This window comes from Harpia harpyja, chromosome 14, assembly GCF_026419915.1.
Source record: "Harpia harpyja isolate bHarHar1 chromosome 14, bHarHar1 primary haplotype, whole genome shotgun sequence".
NCBI lineage: Eukaryota > Metazoa > Chordata > Aves > Accipitriformes > Accipitridae > Harpia > Harpia harpyja.
Window position 1 is genome coordinate 4,572,306 of NC_068953.1, and position 14,392 is coordinate 4,586,697.

Here is a 14,392-nt window from a genome sequence, read left to right on the forward strand (position 1 = left end):
GTCTGAGTTGGTCTGTGAGAGGTTGAGTGGAAAGATTCCCCCTTGCTGTGCCTTTTTTCTGCTCTGCCATTGTGACTTTCCGGAATATGTGGCATCACTGGTCCATCATGGTTCTGTAGCTGTTTGGTGGTTTTTTGTTGTTGTTTTTGTTTTGTTTTGTTTGTTTTGGCTTGGGTTTTTTTTGAAGTTACTACCTTGCTGCTTAGGGATGTGTGCTTGGTCCAAACCTAAATACTTTTAAGTATTAAATGCTTTAGTCCTTTTTTATTAAACCAGCCTTCTCTAATTTTGAAAACATCTCTGAGAAATCAAGAAACCATGACTGTGTACTATGTTTTGTCCTGTCAGTTAAAAAAGCCTTAAAGCACCTTGCATGCTAATCTTCTGCAAAACATGAAATTAGAATGAAGGTTGTACATATGAAATACAAGATTTGATGAATCGTTGAAAATCCACTGAAAAAAAAAAGTTAGATACCTCTGGGGTATGGTTTGTAAATCTGTAGATTCCATTCCTTTTTTAATGACCTTTCATAACTACATTCTACATGGGGACCTAGAGTTTGAGTTATTAATTGGTGCTGCTCATCTGTGTATCTGTGTTTAGCTTCATATGGACAAGCATATTTATTTTTAGTATCTTTTCTGCTGTTTTCATATGAAGGTGTATAATGGTTGTTTTAACTTCTCAGCTGCTGTGAATATTGACTGAATTTTTTTGTTAGTGAAATGAACATAAATGTAAAAAAGTCCTTCAGTGCTCACTTGTTACCTGTAGGCAGTTTTACTTATTGATGTGCATTTGAATTGTTGGGAAAAATGAGCCTGTAATACAATTCTGATAAGCCCTTTTTAATTTAGGATTCAAGGCAGCTTATTTTACTTCATTTTGGAAACATGCTTTTCTATAAGTCACTCAGTCAAAATTTCACCCAAAGATTTTATAGTGACCTTTAATTTAATCAGTGATGCGGACAGCATTTTCAACTGTGGACTAATCCACAGAGGTTTTAGATAATCTTTCATCAGATTAATGGGAAGTTGATTTTTTTTTTTTTCTTTCCACTGAGATAAGAGGGAGAGAGTTACAGTACTGCATAGTTTTATATTCTACCTCACCATTTACCCTCTCGATAGGATGTAATTTGTGTGTAAGCTTTTGATGTTTTATTTCTGTAATAATAAAACATTTTCTGTCAAGATGCAGAACTTCTGCAGCACCAGCAAATTCCGATTTAGTCTCTCCTCCCTTTTAAAAGAGAACAAACGCAGCAGTTATATATTTATTGCTCAGGATTGCTAATGGACCGGTGTTTTTTTTACTTCCCTTTGGCTTATTAGGGTGACTGAAGAGAGTGCTTCAGCCAGGTAGTATAGCAGTTTTAGAAGAGAAGAGTGGAAAAAGCTGGCTTTAGACTGTGACAAAAGTTTGCCTCTGAGTATGCTCTGCTTTTAATGTATTTACTTCTAAATCCCTTACTGCAGGAGTTTCAGATCTAGGTCAGTAAACCTTTGTTTTTCTGGGGCATATCTCTTCTCACTCATGACCAAATTAGTTTTTGGGGTAATTTTGATGCCAGCAACTAGTTACCTGGAAAAATAAGTATTTGAATGTGCTTTTTAAAGTCGGCAATATATGATACAGGAAATGGCTAAATCTCAAAAATCTGTGATGGAGGGGGAGAGGGAAGATTTGGTTGTGGGTTTTTTTTTTATTATTTTGTTCTGTTGTGGGAATTAGGGAACTACTAAAAGGTCCCTTAGAACTGTTTAATGTTGAGTGTTTTGGAAGGAAAAGATGCTACTTGTTGCTTGCAATTATGAATGACAAAGAAACAAGAATAAAGTAGTTCATAGGAGAAGAACACATGAATGGAGAAAGTATAATGTGCTAGCATTTTCATTTGTTCTCATTGTGCCAACTGGGAGTAAATGTTCTTTAGTGAAATTACCCTCTGGTGCAGTCTGAATCTACTGCAAAGAGCAGAGAAGTATGTTATTGAAAGTGTGTGAGTAATCTGGAAAAAAAAAGTCATAGTTTGAGTTGACTATATGGTAAAAGCAGCTTTTTGCTATTACAACAGTTCTGTTCACAGTGCTTTCCTAACATGTATAATCCTCAGTATTGAGGAGCTTCACCAGTAGTATTGCAGTTGGTTGGGAAACAAACGTTAGTCGAGGTTGTGTTGAAATTGAGCTCTTGAAGAGCTGCACATCAAGAACAAGTTTCTGGGCTCAACTTGTAGCTAACATTACCAATACTCACTCCATATCTCTTCCTTTGAATTTCAGAGAAGCAGTTCTGTTGCAAAATAAAATCTGACCTAGAGCGATTGAACAGTGCTACACTGATACGATGGCAAGGCAGCAACCTCTCTCTAGGCATGTCATCAGATTTGTTGAACGGCAGAAGTCCTTCTTGCCTCAGTGCTGACAGGCTTCAGCTCCCAGCTCTGGCAGCTTGGAAGCGCTGCGCTAACTACCGCAGGCGTGTTTTGCTAGCTAGTTTTCTGTCTCACACTTAGCAGATTTGCTGCTGCTCTGTTTTTAATCTAGTGCTGCTGCTTGTTGCTTCACTGGAGTCCTTTTGGGAGCATGCCTGCCTTCTGAAGTCCAGCAGAGCACAGGCATTATTCTGTGAACAATGTTCTGTGAACAATGTTCTGTGAACAGGCCAGAGGGATGAGGAGCCTGTCCTGCAACTGCGATTCATTCTCTTTGCGGAAAGCTCCTTGTGATTCTATATGTTCTTGTTTTTAAAAGAATATATGTCACAATATGTAGCAAAGTAAAGTGACTCTTCCTACGCACTGTTTATTGTTCTTCTATGAGTTATTGCATGTTTTGTTTTATGCTTTGATTTAACTTCTTTTATTTTTTCTGTTAGGGGAAATGTTCAATTTCTTATAAATATCACTTCATTTCAGTCTTCAGAAAAGCATTAAATAGGAAGAAGTTAGATTTTTCTGAGTTTCTGGACAGCCTTTAACTGCTTAGTTTGTGTTTGTCAAAATTAAACTGTAGTGCTGCTTTATGAAGTTTTTGGTGTAAGTGATGTGTCACGGAAGGAGGATAGGAAAGAAAATTAATCTGTTATTGGTGAAGGCAGAGAAACTAATGTGGTAGCTGACTTTTCTGAGTTTTTTGGGGGAAAACGTTAATATAGAATAGACTTGCTTAGCTAACATTAAACAATTTTAATTTGCTTATTTTTGAAGCTTCGTAAATACAAGCTTGTATTAAGGACCTTATTAGCAGTGCCTGTCTTAAAAAAAATTCCAGTAATTTTGAAGACTCCTTATTTGCCATAGCAATTTTACTAGACCTTTCTGTCCTAGACTTCAGTAAACAACCCTTCTTATTTGTCTCTTTGATAGGTTTATAGTTTTCATTAAAAGTATCATCTCATTGACAATACTTCAAAATCTTGCTTAGGATCTTTCATTTAAGTATCCCTAAGTGTACTTAAATGCTGGTTGTTTAACTTGGATTATTCTTGCCTTATAAGCATTTGCACAAAAATATAATCTTTTTTTTTTTAAATGAGCCTCAGAGAACTCTTGATGGGAGGTATTTTAGCTGTTAACCAGCTTAGTTGTGATAACCTGGTTCACCTCTGTTAGAGGTATGTGCTGTGGGAGGTGTGTGTGTATACTATAGTCCATAGTGGGTGGCATCATCTAGTTTGGCTGTGATCCTAGTGTTGACTTCTGTTGAACACATTGAACTACATTCTTTTAATAGTACTTGATATACAATTTTTCATTTCTGTGCTTAGATTTAAAAGAGGTTTTATTGGGGTTTTGTTCCTCTTTCTTCCCCCCTCTGTATCTCAAATCCAGTTGTATGAACTTCAAAGGTGAAGCAAAGCTTCCTGTTGGAAAGTGAGCTTTAAAGTATTATCTTCAGGCTGGGTAACTAGATCTCTGACACAAAGATTTCATGGGGCTCTTGTGTGATGGTAATTACCAAGACTTTCTATGTAGTTCATTTAAAAGTAATGACTAGTAGATGTAAAAGGAATAATAGATGTTCACCATGGAATATATTAACTCATGGAGATGCCAGGGGAATTTAATTTGTCATAATTAGAAATTTGAATAGGGATAGGAAAGGATGTTGAAATTTGTATTTTGTATCCTTTTTTGTCTTTTATGGTATAAATCTGCTGGTTGAGGTGAAATTTATGTGACAGATAATGTCCCAGTAGCTGTGATCTCTGCTTCAGTGAGGTCGTTCTGGGCTAAATGGGAATTGGCTTTCTAGACTACTTCCCTGGCAAAGTGGTTGTAGTGTATTATTTGGGATGTAAACTTCCAGTGATTTAAAACATTGCTTAAATAGAGACTGTAACCGATAAGGATCAATAATACCACGCTTTGTTTTGAAGGACCTGAAACAAACGAAGGCTTCTAGCTCTTAACAGGACGAATTTTGTCTGGTGCTCTGAGAGCTCTGTTATTTATGCTAAAAAAGTGTAAAGAATAGCAACAGTCATCTTATATCTCTCAGTGTTGGAAGGAAGATGCTGGCTGAGTCTTTAGTAAATCAAGTGGAGTCTCTAATTTCTGAGAACAAATATGAATTTCAGAGCCCATTGGCTTGTGCATGTATTCCCAAACAGGGAAACATTTAGCATACTTACAGCCTGGTTTGGGAACAGTGGCTTAATGCATTAGGGTGGTCCTGTCTGTGTTAATACAAGATCTTCTGTAGCTCTTCTGTCACACCACATAGATTTTGCAATGATAGTCAAAAACAAATACACTACTTCTCCTTCCTACCAAATGGAGGATAGATTTAGAGTATGAATCATATATCTGTCTTCAGTCCAGCACTTGGAAATGACTATCAAGTAACCCAAAATAATAAAAAGAGCCCCACCAGTCCTAAAGAACAACTGCTTTTTTCCCAGTATAGGTGATGGCAGTTTGCCAAAGCAGGAGGTGCCTGTTGAAAGAGTGATGGCACAGAAGGATTATTGGGGAAAGCAGAGATGTAAGTAGTTAGAAACATCTTTTCCTTTGAACAGTGATGGCAATCTGCATGAAGGCAAATTGTGGCATTATCGATAATCAAATTAGTGGCTTCCTGAATAGCATTTAGGGCTTGTTCTTCTGACGCAACTGACGGGTACAGGGGAAAGTATTACAATGCTTTTTAATAACCCGTAAGGCTTTTTCTTTACTTAGCAGGAAAGGAATTTCTGTTTTGTGGAAAACACTTTTTTTTGGTCTGTGTTTAGTAGCAACGAGCAGGGAAAATACAGAAACAAGTTTTGAACCTTGCTGCAGATTTTTATGAAAGCTGTTTTACTAATACAGCATACCCTTTCCCCCTTCTGTAGATGTTGCATTAAGTAATAGCAATGTGATTGGAATAGCTGGCTGTTGCAATATGTGTGAATTTAGTTACCCAATCTGTCCTGTTTCTCCAACTGAATGATTATGAAAAACATTGAATTGCTCTATTGAATATCCCTTACTTAATTAGTAGATGTGGCTAAACTGAACTGGGTATGGGTGGATAAAATAAGCGTGGTGTATGCAACTTTGACCTGTTCTTTTAAGTTAGTTCCTAGTTTGCTGCTTTGTGTATTGGTTGAATCACTTTCTGAATCCTTAATGTGAAAATAATTGCTTTGCTTTATCTATAAAGTTCTTAGTATAGTTGTCCAAAGCAGGCACTTCAGTGCAGTGTGTGTTTTCTCAGTGCTGTGAAATAGGTGGTGTCTGGAGCTAGGCTGAAGAAGGCTGGGGTGTGTGTTTGTCCGCTGCCGGGAAAAGGAAGAGGGTTTGCCAGTTCTGGAGAAGGCAGCTGATGCTGTTGGGCAAAAGGGCAGATTGCTTGGGTGCTGGGCTCCTTCTATAAACACTCCCAATTAGTCATTCCTGGTGTAGGTAAGAACACATGTTACTGTAGTGACACTTATAAAAGGTATCATGGCCTGCCTTGACCCAGCGCTGCCCAACACCTGGTCTCTCCCTGGGTGTCCCTGTTCGTCAGCAGGTGCATCACAGCGTGGTGGAGACGTGTTGTCATCTGGGTAAAAACACATCCTCAGCTCCTGCACTCTGCTGCCTCGCCGCTCAGTAGGGAAGGGCTGGGCGAGAAATATTTTCTATTCCCAGGCAGCACGCATGCACTGTTCGCCTGGCTTGCTGTTTCCTGTTGTGCTTTAAGAGCAATGCCTCTAGGTGAGGATTATAAACTGCTGTTATGTGGGTGATGGGGGTGCAGTGCCTTAACATAAGAAGTGGAAGTGGCAGTAGGTAGTTGGCAGCTCTCTCATTCCACCCTGCAAAAGCATCCAAAGTTCAAACCTTTGGGAGAAAGGAATTATTTTCCAAGCAGCCTTCTTCCCCTCCAGTTAAAAGTTCATGTTTTGAATCATTTGAAGCCTGAGGATCTAAGATTATTATTCAGGCTGGCCTGCCACATGAATAAAACTGATACCTTCCATCTTCAGGATCAACAACAACAACAACAAAATAAAGAGGCAGCCAGAGAAGGTTGCGACAATGTGGCTTTCAAAAGGAGGATCAATGAAAACCTATGTTTCTGCAAGTATCGATGTAATCTGCAAACAGTCAGTTTGGAGTTGTGCCCCTTCAAATGAGGAGGCCAGGAATGACAGGTTTTCAAACAGCTGGGAGAGGAGTTGAGGAGTAGGAAAAAGGGGAGGCAACGAGTGAGGAAAATGTAGCTGGAAATTGGTAAGAAGTGAATCTGTTAGAATGATTTAAGGGGTAAAAATGTATGGTTCAAGAACCTGATGAAATATCTTTGTTATCAAAACTGAACACCTAGTGGAAGAGCTGTCAGTAGTGGTAGCAGTGAAAGAAGTCAGGGATGTTATTGTTTTATTCGCTATGGAAAAGCTTCTCAATGTCTACTTTGAGAAAAAATCCGCAAATCCTTCACAATAGAAAAGAGAAATTGTGCTCAGGAATGGATGGGAAACATGGGCCTGCCCGGAGCAGGGGAAAATCTCCCCTATCCTGTGTTGGGGGGGAGAAATAGCTCTCAGTAGGATATCTGGTGTGTTGAAACGGGTTAGAGTTGTTAAAAGCTTGGAATAATGTAGAGAGAGTGCTACTGTTGTAATCCCAATTGATATTCAGAATGCCTGTAATGAAATATCTGCCGTTGGCCAAAACACATGTGCTCTCTTAGGTAAATAGCATTACAATATTTCTCCTGTGTTGTACACTGTTTTTTTAATGTACCAGTTGTTTGAAAATTTGATAGAAGATACAGCTTTGAACAGCTGTGCTTGGGAAAAGCATGAACTGCTTGTAGTGAAACCAGCCTATAAACAGGGCTGATTCAGAAAGTTCCAGCAAGATCAAAAAAGGCTAAAAATGATTATTTGCCAAAATAGAAATGGTTGTTCCTGGAAACCAGTCCCCTCAACTGAAATGTCACTTGGGCCAGACGTTGAGGGCATTGGATACTACAGAGTTATCTTGTATGTCATGGGCTGATGATGCCAAAGTGCAAGCAGTTGGATTATGTCAATGTTCTGCTGCTGCCCTGTTGATAGTGCTAATTTAAGAATGTGCTTTTATAAGACATAATTCATGGTATAGTAACATGTTTAAGGGTAGGCAAATATTGGCTAATCAAGAATTTCCTTCCTTTCTATTTAACTCATTAATCATGATGTAAAAAGAAGTTGCTCATTCAGTAAGCAGTAAAATCTTTTTTCAGTACATTTGGTGCGTGCAAGTAAACTTCATCTGTTTCAGGTAATTAGCACTGCATTAGCACAACATGGCAACTGGTGTTTAAACACAAGGTAATTAACTGTACAGTGTAAACATAGTGTGCTAAAGAGCTAACCGAAACCATGAATTTCTTGCTGATTGAAAATAACACACTAGAAATGTTATTTGGGGGTGGGAAGAGTAGTTAATTTTTTTTCTCCTGTGTTGCTAGATTATTGATACACGGTTAGTGCTGAATGGGCAGAAGAGAAAGGGTCAGACATTTTAAGCTGATGCCAACAGCATCGTGTGCAAGTGCAGCTCTTGTGTGGGTTTTTTTGTTGTTGTTTTTTTTTCTTTTTCTTTTTTTTCCTTCCTTAGTGTATAGTGTTGTAATGGCTCGATGACCTGGAAGAGGTGTAGGGGTTTTTGTACTTCCAAATTTTAGTTTGGTAGTCTTGCAATTTCACAACTGGCGCAAAATGTTAGAGATATGTGATAGCTGATGGTCTAGCACTAGGGAAATGGAAATAGGGTTGGATACGTGTCTTGTCCAGTAGTATTTTTTTTCCCTCTCCAAAATAAATTCAGGTACATTTGTCTAAAAAAATTGGGAAATTTGCAGTTTGAACTATGTGAACTGGAACTATGTCCATAGGAAGCATGGATTCTGTATGATGCAGTTCCTAAGTGCGCCAATCCAAAAGGGAGACGAAAGACCAAGTTTCTTACCAACTGTAACATTCACCAAGTTATATACACATATGACTGATAAATGCATATCTAAACTTCTGAATAACTGAGAGTTCTTACTATTGGGGTAAATAAATACTTGACCCACAGATGTGGCAGGAAAGGTGACAATCTGCTGAGTCCTAAGTGGGCTGGAGATTACACCTCCATCACTGAAAGCAAGTTCTCCATTTAATACTTAGACTTTGATATGTGAGAGGGATTTTGGGGAGGACAAAAGAAAACAGTTCCATGATAAAAGCTGAAGCCAGAACCTAATCTTGAGGCAGAATTTTGATTCTTAAGCAGTTTGTCAGAAAAATGGTTAGCTATCGAGTGAAAGTGTCACCAGGTTCTGAAAGCTTCTTTTGGTTCTTTGAACCCACACTGGCTCCCTGATGTATACAGCAGAACTGGGACTGAAAACTGAAATTAAAATTTCTGGAGGCTTTGCATGAAGCAGGATAGAGTCCAGATCCTTCTGTACGATCTGATTGGCAAGCACACAAATGCTAAAAGAAGCAAGGAATAAACTAGTCAACAATTTAGGAGCCATAAAATGGACAATTATAGTGAGTAGGAAGTTGTGGACAGATATTCACTGCTGTTCCAACATTACTGGGTAAGCTGGATAGCAGAGATCTGCTATTGTAAAATGTTTAACCCAGCTTATTTTACTGACAGGTTAAAAAATGTTTACATGAACAGCTCCATTAGCAAGTGTAAAGGGCTGCAACCTTTAGTAGGAAGATGATGGCAAACAGGTGGCACTGGCTTGCTGGATAGTACAATCTGATATCACAACTGTCTGTGAAGTGCACATTTCTTCACCACCATATAATCATTCTTCTGAACTGCTCTTTAAACATCAGTAAAGGCCTCTCATTAATTCAGCTTGACAGTTTGATTACAGCATTTTAACAGCTTCTGAAAATTCAGTTACCGAAGTGGTAAACTTGCTGCCGTGACAATGAAGATGAAGTGCTGCCTCACAGCCAGGAAGGCAGAGCTAATCTTGTAATTCCTGATCCATCTTTGTGTACGGTCACCAGTGCCTTGGTTTAAATGTGTGGTATTTCTTCTCCATGTAAATATATGCTAAGTCCACTTTCATAGGTCAATAAAATGCTTGAAATAACATGTAGATATAATTGATGTAAAAGGCAGGTACATTAGTGTATCTATCGCATAAGCAGCCTGTGTGCACCGATGTGATCAGAGATCAGTATTTTCAAAAAGTGCTATTGCTTTATCAGTGAGAAGAACAGTTGCCTCTGCTGAAGTGTAAACATTCTTACAGTAAAACTGCTAGCAGTAATAAATTCTCTGGGTATATATGTTATCTGAGATAGATCTCAAACATGCTGTATCTGCAGAAGTCTGACTTACGGTTTTTTGACAACAGTTAGTTTGATACTGTCCATTATTGAAGGGTTTGAAGCTACTTCATCTTGCTGTACTGGCGTTCTGCTAAAATACATTTGTAAAGGGTGTCTAGTCCTGAATTCAGGAGGATAACTTTTAAAATTAAGTTCTGTCCAATTCAGCTTTGTTTTGCTTGAGTTATTGGACTATTGTGTATCCTGATCATTTTTCCATAGCTTGCAAAATGTGGAAAGACAAAGACTACATAGAATCATTTAGGTTGGAAAAGACCCTTAAGATCATTGAGTCCAACCATAAACCATGATAACACACGTGATAAAATACAATTTAAAACTCTACTTCCTATAGACCAGTTCAAATAGGTATACAAGAGAAGGTGCTGTCCCACACATGCAGACTTTTACGTGTTTCTGACCTTGCTTTGACTTTCAAATTTGCTTTACTTAAAGGAGATAGAAAGCATTAATTACTGTATGTAGAAGGAACTGAGTTGGGAGTGAAAAATTTCAGTGTGCTGGGGTGGGATGGGGCTTCTGGAACTCAGAAGTGCATCTAGTGGGGAAAATAGGAAGGTGGCGCATCAGAGATGAACTATAATTTCAGAACAATTGAAGGTAATTTTAACAGCATGGCACTTCTTAATATTGCCATTTTGCGCTATGTGCTATATTAACTAGCAAACAGTAACCTAGATCTGTAATTTGGAACATAAATATCTTCTGCTTGTTGTTTTATATGTGGGTTTTGGGGTTTTTTTCCTACCTAAAATTGTGTCAGACTCTTCCTTCAAGATCATCTGAGAGGGTCTGGTAATGCTCTCTGTTCCTATCCATGATTGCCAAGTGTCCTAAGCATGTTTTTCTCCTTGTCTGTCTTTGAATCTGTTCTTACATTCAATGATACTAAGAATGAGGTAGTTAAGCAGGTGTGAAGGGATATTAACTAAAATATAGATATGTTTTTTGCAATGAAATAAATCTACAGTCAATTTCTTTAGCAACAGTCCATGATTTGACTAGACAGCTTTAAATCCAGTGAGATGAAGAATGTCCAGAGTGTTTAAATTTTTGACTGACCTGTTGTGCATAACCTGTCTCTTGTGTTTGGCTTAACGCTTGAAAATAAGGATGTTTAGAGGGGGAAAAAAATGCATTTAACATAGTATTAAATTTTCTTCACAGACTCTGACGCATCTCTGGGACCTGCAATGACAAGTCAGAACAGTAGCCATGCAGAGAAAACTGGTGAAATGTCCTCAAAGCAGTCAGCACCAAAAGTGCAGGTCCAACGATCTCTCTCCAGAGAAACCATCACTATTCATTTCTCTGCATTTGGGAAGGAGGAAGAAGAGGAGGAAGAGGAGTTTAAGGAATTTCTTGATGAGGAACTAGATGACCAAAGCATTGTAACAGCACTTGAAGCCAAGGAAGACCTCTGCTTTGAGCATACCGGCCATGATTTTTCTGGTCCAGCTACCTCGCTTAACATGGCCAACTCTGCATCGCTACTGTCCTCATCATCTGCAGTTCTGCCAACTGCAGAGACTGTAAAGCTGTTGGATTCTCCTTCCACATCCCAAGTATTCAGTGCAGTGCCACTAGTCCTGTCTCCATCATCATACTCCTGTCATACAGTTAGCTTATCAGGTGCACCACCACCTGTGGAACAGAAATCCAGCCTGTCTTCTTCCCCATCCTCATCCCCTTCCAGATCAGTTGTCTGCTCTAGTGGATCATCCACAGTTTCTAGTTCAAAACCTTTTAAGGGTTTAGTCAAGTCCCTTTCAACAGATGTGGAACCAAAAGAACCCACCCCACCAATGCGACATAGACAGTTAATGAAAACCTTAGTGAAATCTCTGTCTACAGACACTTCTAAACAAGAATCTGAAGCTGTGTCTTACAGGCCACCTGACTCAAAACTGAACTTGCATCTGTTCAAACAGTTCACTCAGCCTCGAGCTACAGGTGGTGATTCTAAAACTGCCCCCTCATCTCCATTAACATCTCCCTCTGACACTCGTTCCTTTTTTAAAGTACCTGAAATGGAGGCTAAAATTGAAGATACTAAAAGACGCCTTTCTGAAGTAATCTATGAGCCTTTTCAGCTGCTCAGTAAAATAATGGGTGATGAAAGTAGTAGCCACAGGCCCAAAGCCTTATCTTCAAGTGCTTCAGAACTCTCAAACCTTTCCAGTTTGAATGGCCATTTGGAAAGCAATAACAACTACAGCATTAAGGAAGAAGAATGTGATTCTGAAGGGGACTTCTATGGAAGTGACTCTAACCTGAATAAGAACGATCAGTCAAAAGTGGCTGAGGAACATGCAAAAGAGACAGAGACCAAAAGCTCTCAGTCTGCAAGCACAAAGGACGTGAGTTCGAAAACTTCACTTGTACTTGAAAAATGTTCATTGTCTGCACTAGCAAGCAGAGAGGATGAGGAGTTTTGTGAACTGTATTCTGAAGACTTTTCCTTGCTAGAGGATGAAAGCAAACCTGATAAACCTACCGAAACTTTGCTCAATCCAGAGATGACTGAGGAAGATGGTACTATGCTCAGTAGTGAAGATGAAAATAATCCATACGTGCAAGAGCCTAAAATACCAGTGAAAACTTTATACTTCTTAACACTGTTGGTCTATGCTTACTTTATTATCCCTCTCCCTGGCTACTTAAGTGGACTCTTATTTGGAATGGCCGTTGGATTTATGATAGCTGTCTGTGTGATTTGGCTTCTTACTCCACGTACTCCTGAATATCTCAAATTGCATGGAAGTATGACAAAGCAGTGGAATACAGGAGCTCTAGACATCAAAGAACCTGAAATATTGAAGGTGAGGTCACGGCACTTTGTGTGTGTGTCTGTGTGCATTATTTTGGGTAGAAGTAGTAAACTAGATTTATTCTGAAGGTGTAAATGAGCTGAATTATCCCCATTTGTAAATAGAGTATTGTTTTAGGGTCAGGCGGCTTTGGCAGGGGCACAAATGGTTTAGTACCCAAGAATATGTAAGACTTCAGTGTCCTTAAAGATTAGTAGAAAACCAGAATTGCTTCAAAAGTAAAAGGGCAAATAGTTTTGCTGATGGATTTGAAATGATCCAGCTGAACTACTGAGAGCAAGTAGTGTCAGAGTTCAGCGTGTAAAATAGCATTTGTGCTTGAAGCTGCATCTTGTGAGATATATTTTGTTTCTGGGGTATTTTACTGTCTAGGCAGTAATTTGTCTGTCTTGTCTGTTCAGTCTAAGCAGATTCAAAAGTGTTGTGTTCAAGTAAAGCATAGATAGTTGGAGAGCATATGGATTCTCCTTAAACATAAGCTAATTAGAATGGGAGAAGGAATGAGTGATGAAAGGGACATACTCGTAGGTTATGATGTCTGTGGTTCTGTGTGCTGCTATCTTGAATATTGTACTGTATAATATGGATTACAGTTCAGTAAAACGTGTGCCTGAGAGCTGGGTTTAAATCAAGCTCTTAGAAAATTTATCCTCCCTCGTCTTTGCCCTTCCCCATCTCCACTTCTTGTTCGGATACTGCAAGTTGCGGTTGCTTCATACGCCTGGCACATTGCTGTCTGTCCAATTGTGATCCATACAACCACTCAGTTACTTCAGTGGCTTTGTGCTTCCTCCTTGTCCCTATCCTGCCTCTCCTAATCTGCATCTGTGATGAATTAAAATAATATTTTCCCAATTCTGAACAATAAAGCATCTACTAGTTTCTGATGTGCAACAGAAGCATTTCAGAATGATAGTGGTACAACCTTCACTTGATATCACTTGCTTATCAGAGTATTTGTGAATGCTTTCTTGTGTTTGTGTAAATATTAAATCCATCCTGAGCTTTCTGAAGGTGCATCTCCAGTTGTATAAAAACACAAAGGTTGCATGAATTTAAATTCATGCAGTATTGGTTATATGCTGTAGCATCTATAGTGTACTGATAGCTAATCTCATGTATCTTTAAGTAACTGAAAAGTTAGAGAAATGGGGTATAAAAGCCAACTTTTGCTGGATACAGGCAGCGATTGTATGCCCAGCCCTGATGCTACCTTGGTGTTCCCTGTTTTTCTTGAACGTTACGAGTTGTGGTCTTTATTTGCTGTTGTGAATGCAGACTGAACAATCCTGTCTACCCAAATGATTTACCTGCTGCTTACATGTACAAATCTTGACAAACTTTAAATTCTGTCCTTGTTAATTGGGTGCTGAGACCCTTCGTATAAATTTGGCTTGATACTTGAAAGCTGGTAAAGATCCTGATACTTGTTGTTGGCTGGTGTTAAGATGGCTCTTTGAGGTGTTAGGTGTTGTTCAGGAACCTTTAAACTATATTTTAATGCTTTTATCCAGGAGATACATTTTTATGAGAGTGGCTGTAGGCAAGAAATGAACTGTGCAGAGAAGTCTGTATGAACGTACATTGTTTTGTATGACCTGATAAGTATTTCTTGCGCTCATTAACACACAAAGTAATTGTCCTTATTAGGTAAAGCCCTATAAAAGGGCTTTTTAATGCTTCGGGAGTTTAAAAACCAGCTCAGTGCCCATATAGTAGTG

The 14,392-nt window shown here is 38.8% G+C and overlaps 1 protein-coding gene across 6 annotated transcripts in view; it reads left to right on the plus strand.

Annotated features, from left to right (window-relative positions):
• Window positions 1-14,392, plus strand: part of TEX2 (testis expressed 2) — a 56,462-nt gene that overhangs the window by 13,757 nt on the left and 28,313 nt on the right. For 4 of the 6 annotated variants that reach the window (XM_052808783.1, XM_052808778.1, XM_052808781.1 and 1 more), the window contains exon 2: window positions 11,008-12,662. In XM_052808783.1, coding sequence (XP_052664743.1) covers window positions 11,034-12,662 — 1,629 coding nt within the window. In that variant the 5' untranslated portion in view covers window positions 11,008-11,033. Of the gene's footprint in view, window positions 1-4,948; window positions 4,998-10,074; window positions 10,441-11,007; window positions 12,663-14,392 lie in introns of those variants that run through there. The other 2 variants (XM_052808779.1, XM_052808780.1) reach the window with 2 other exon arrangements.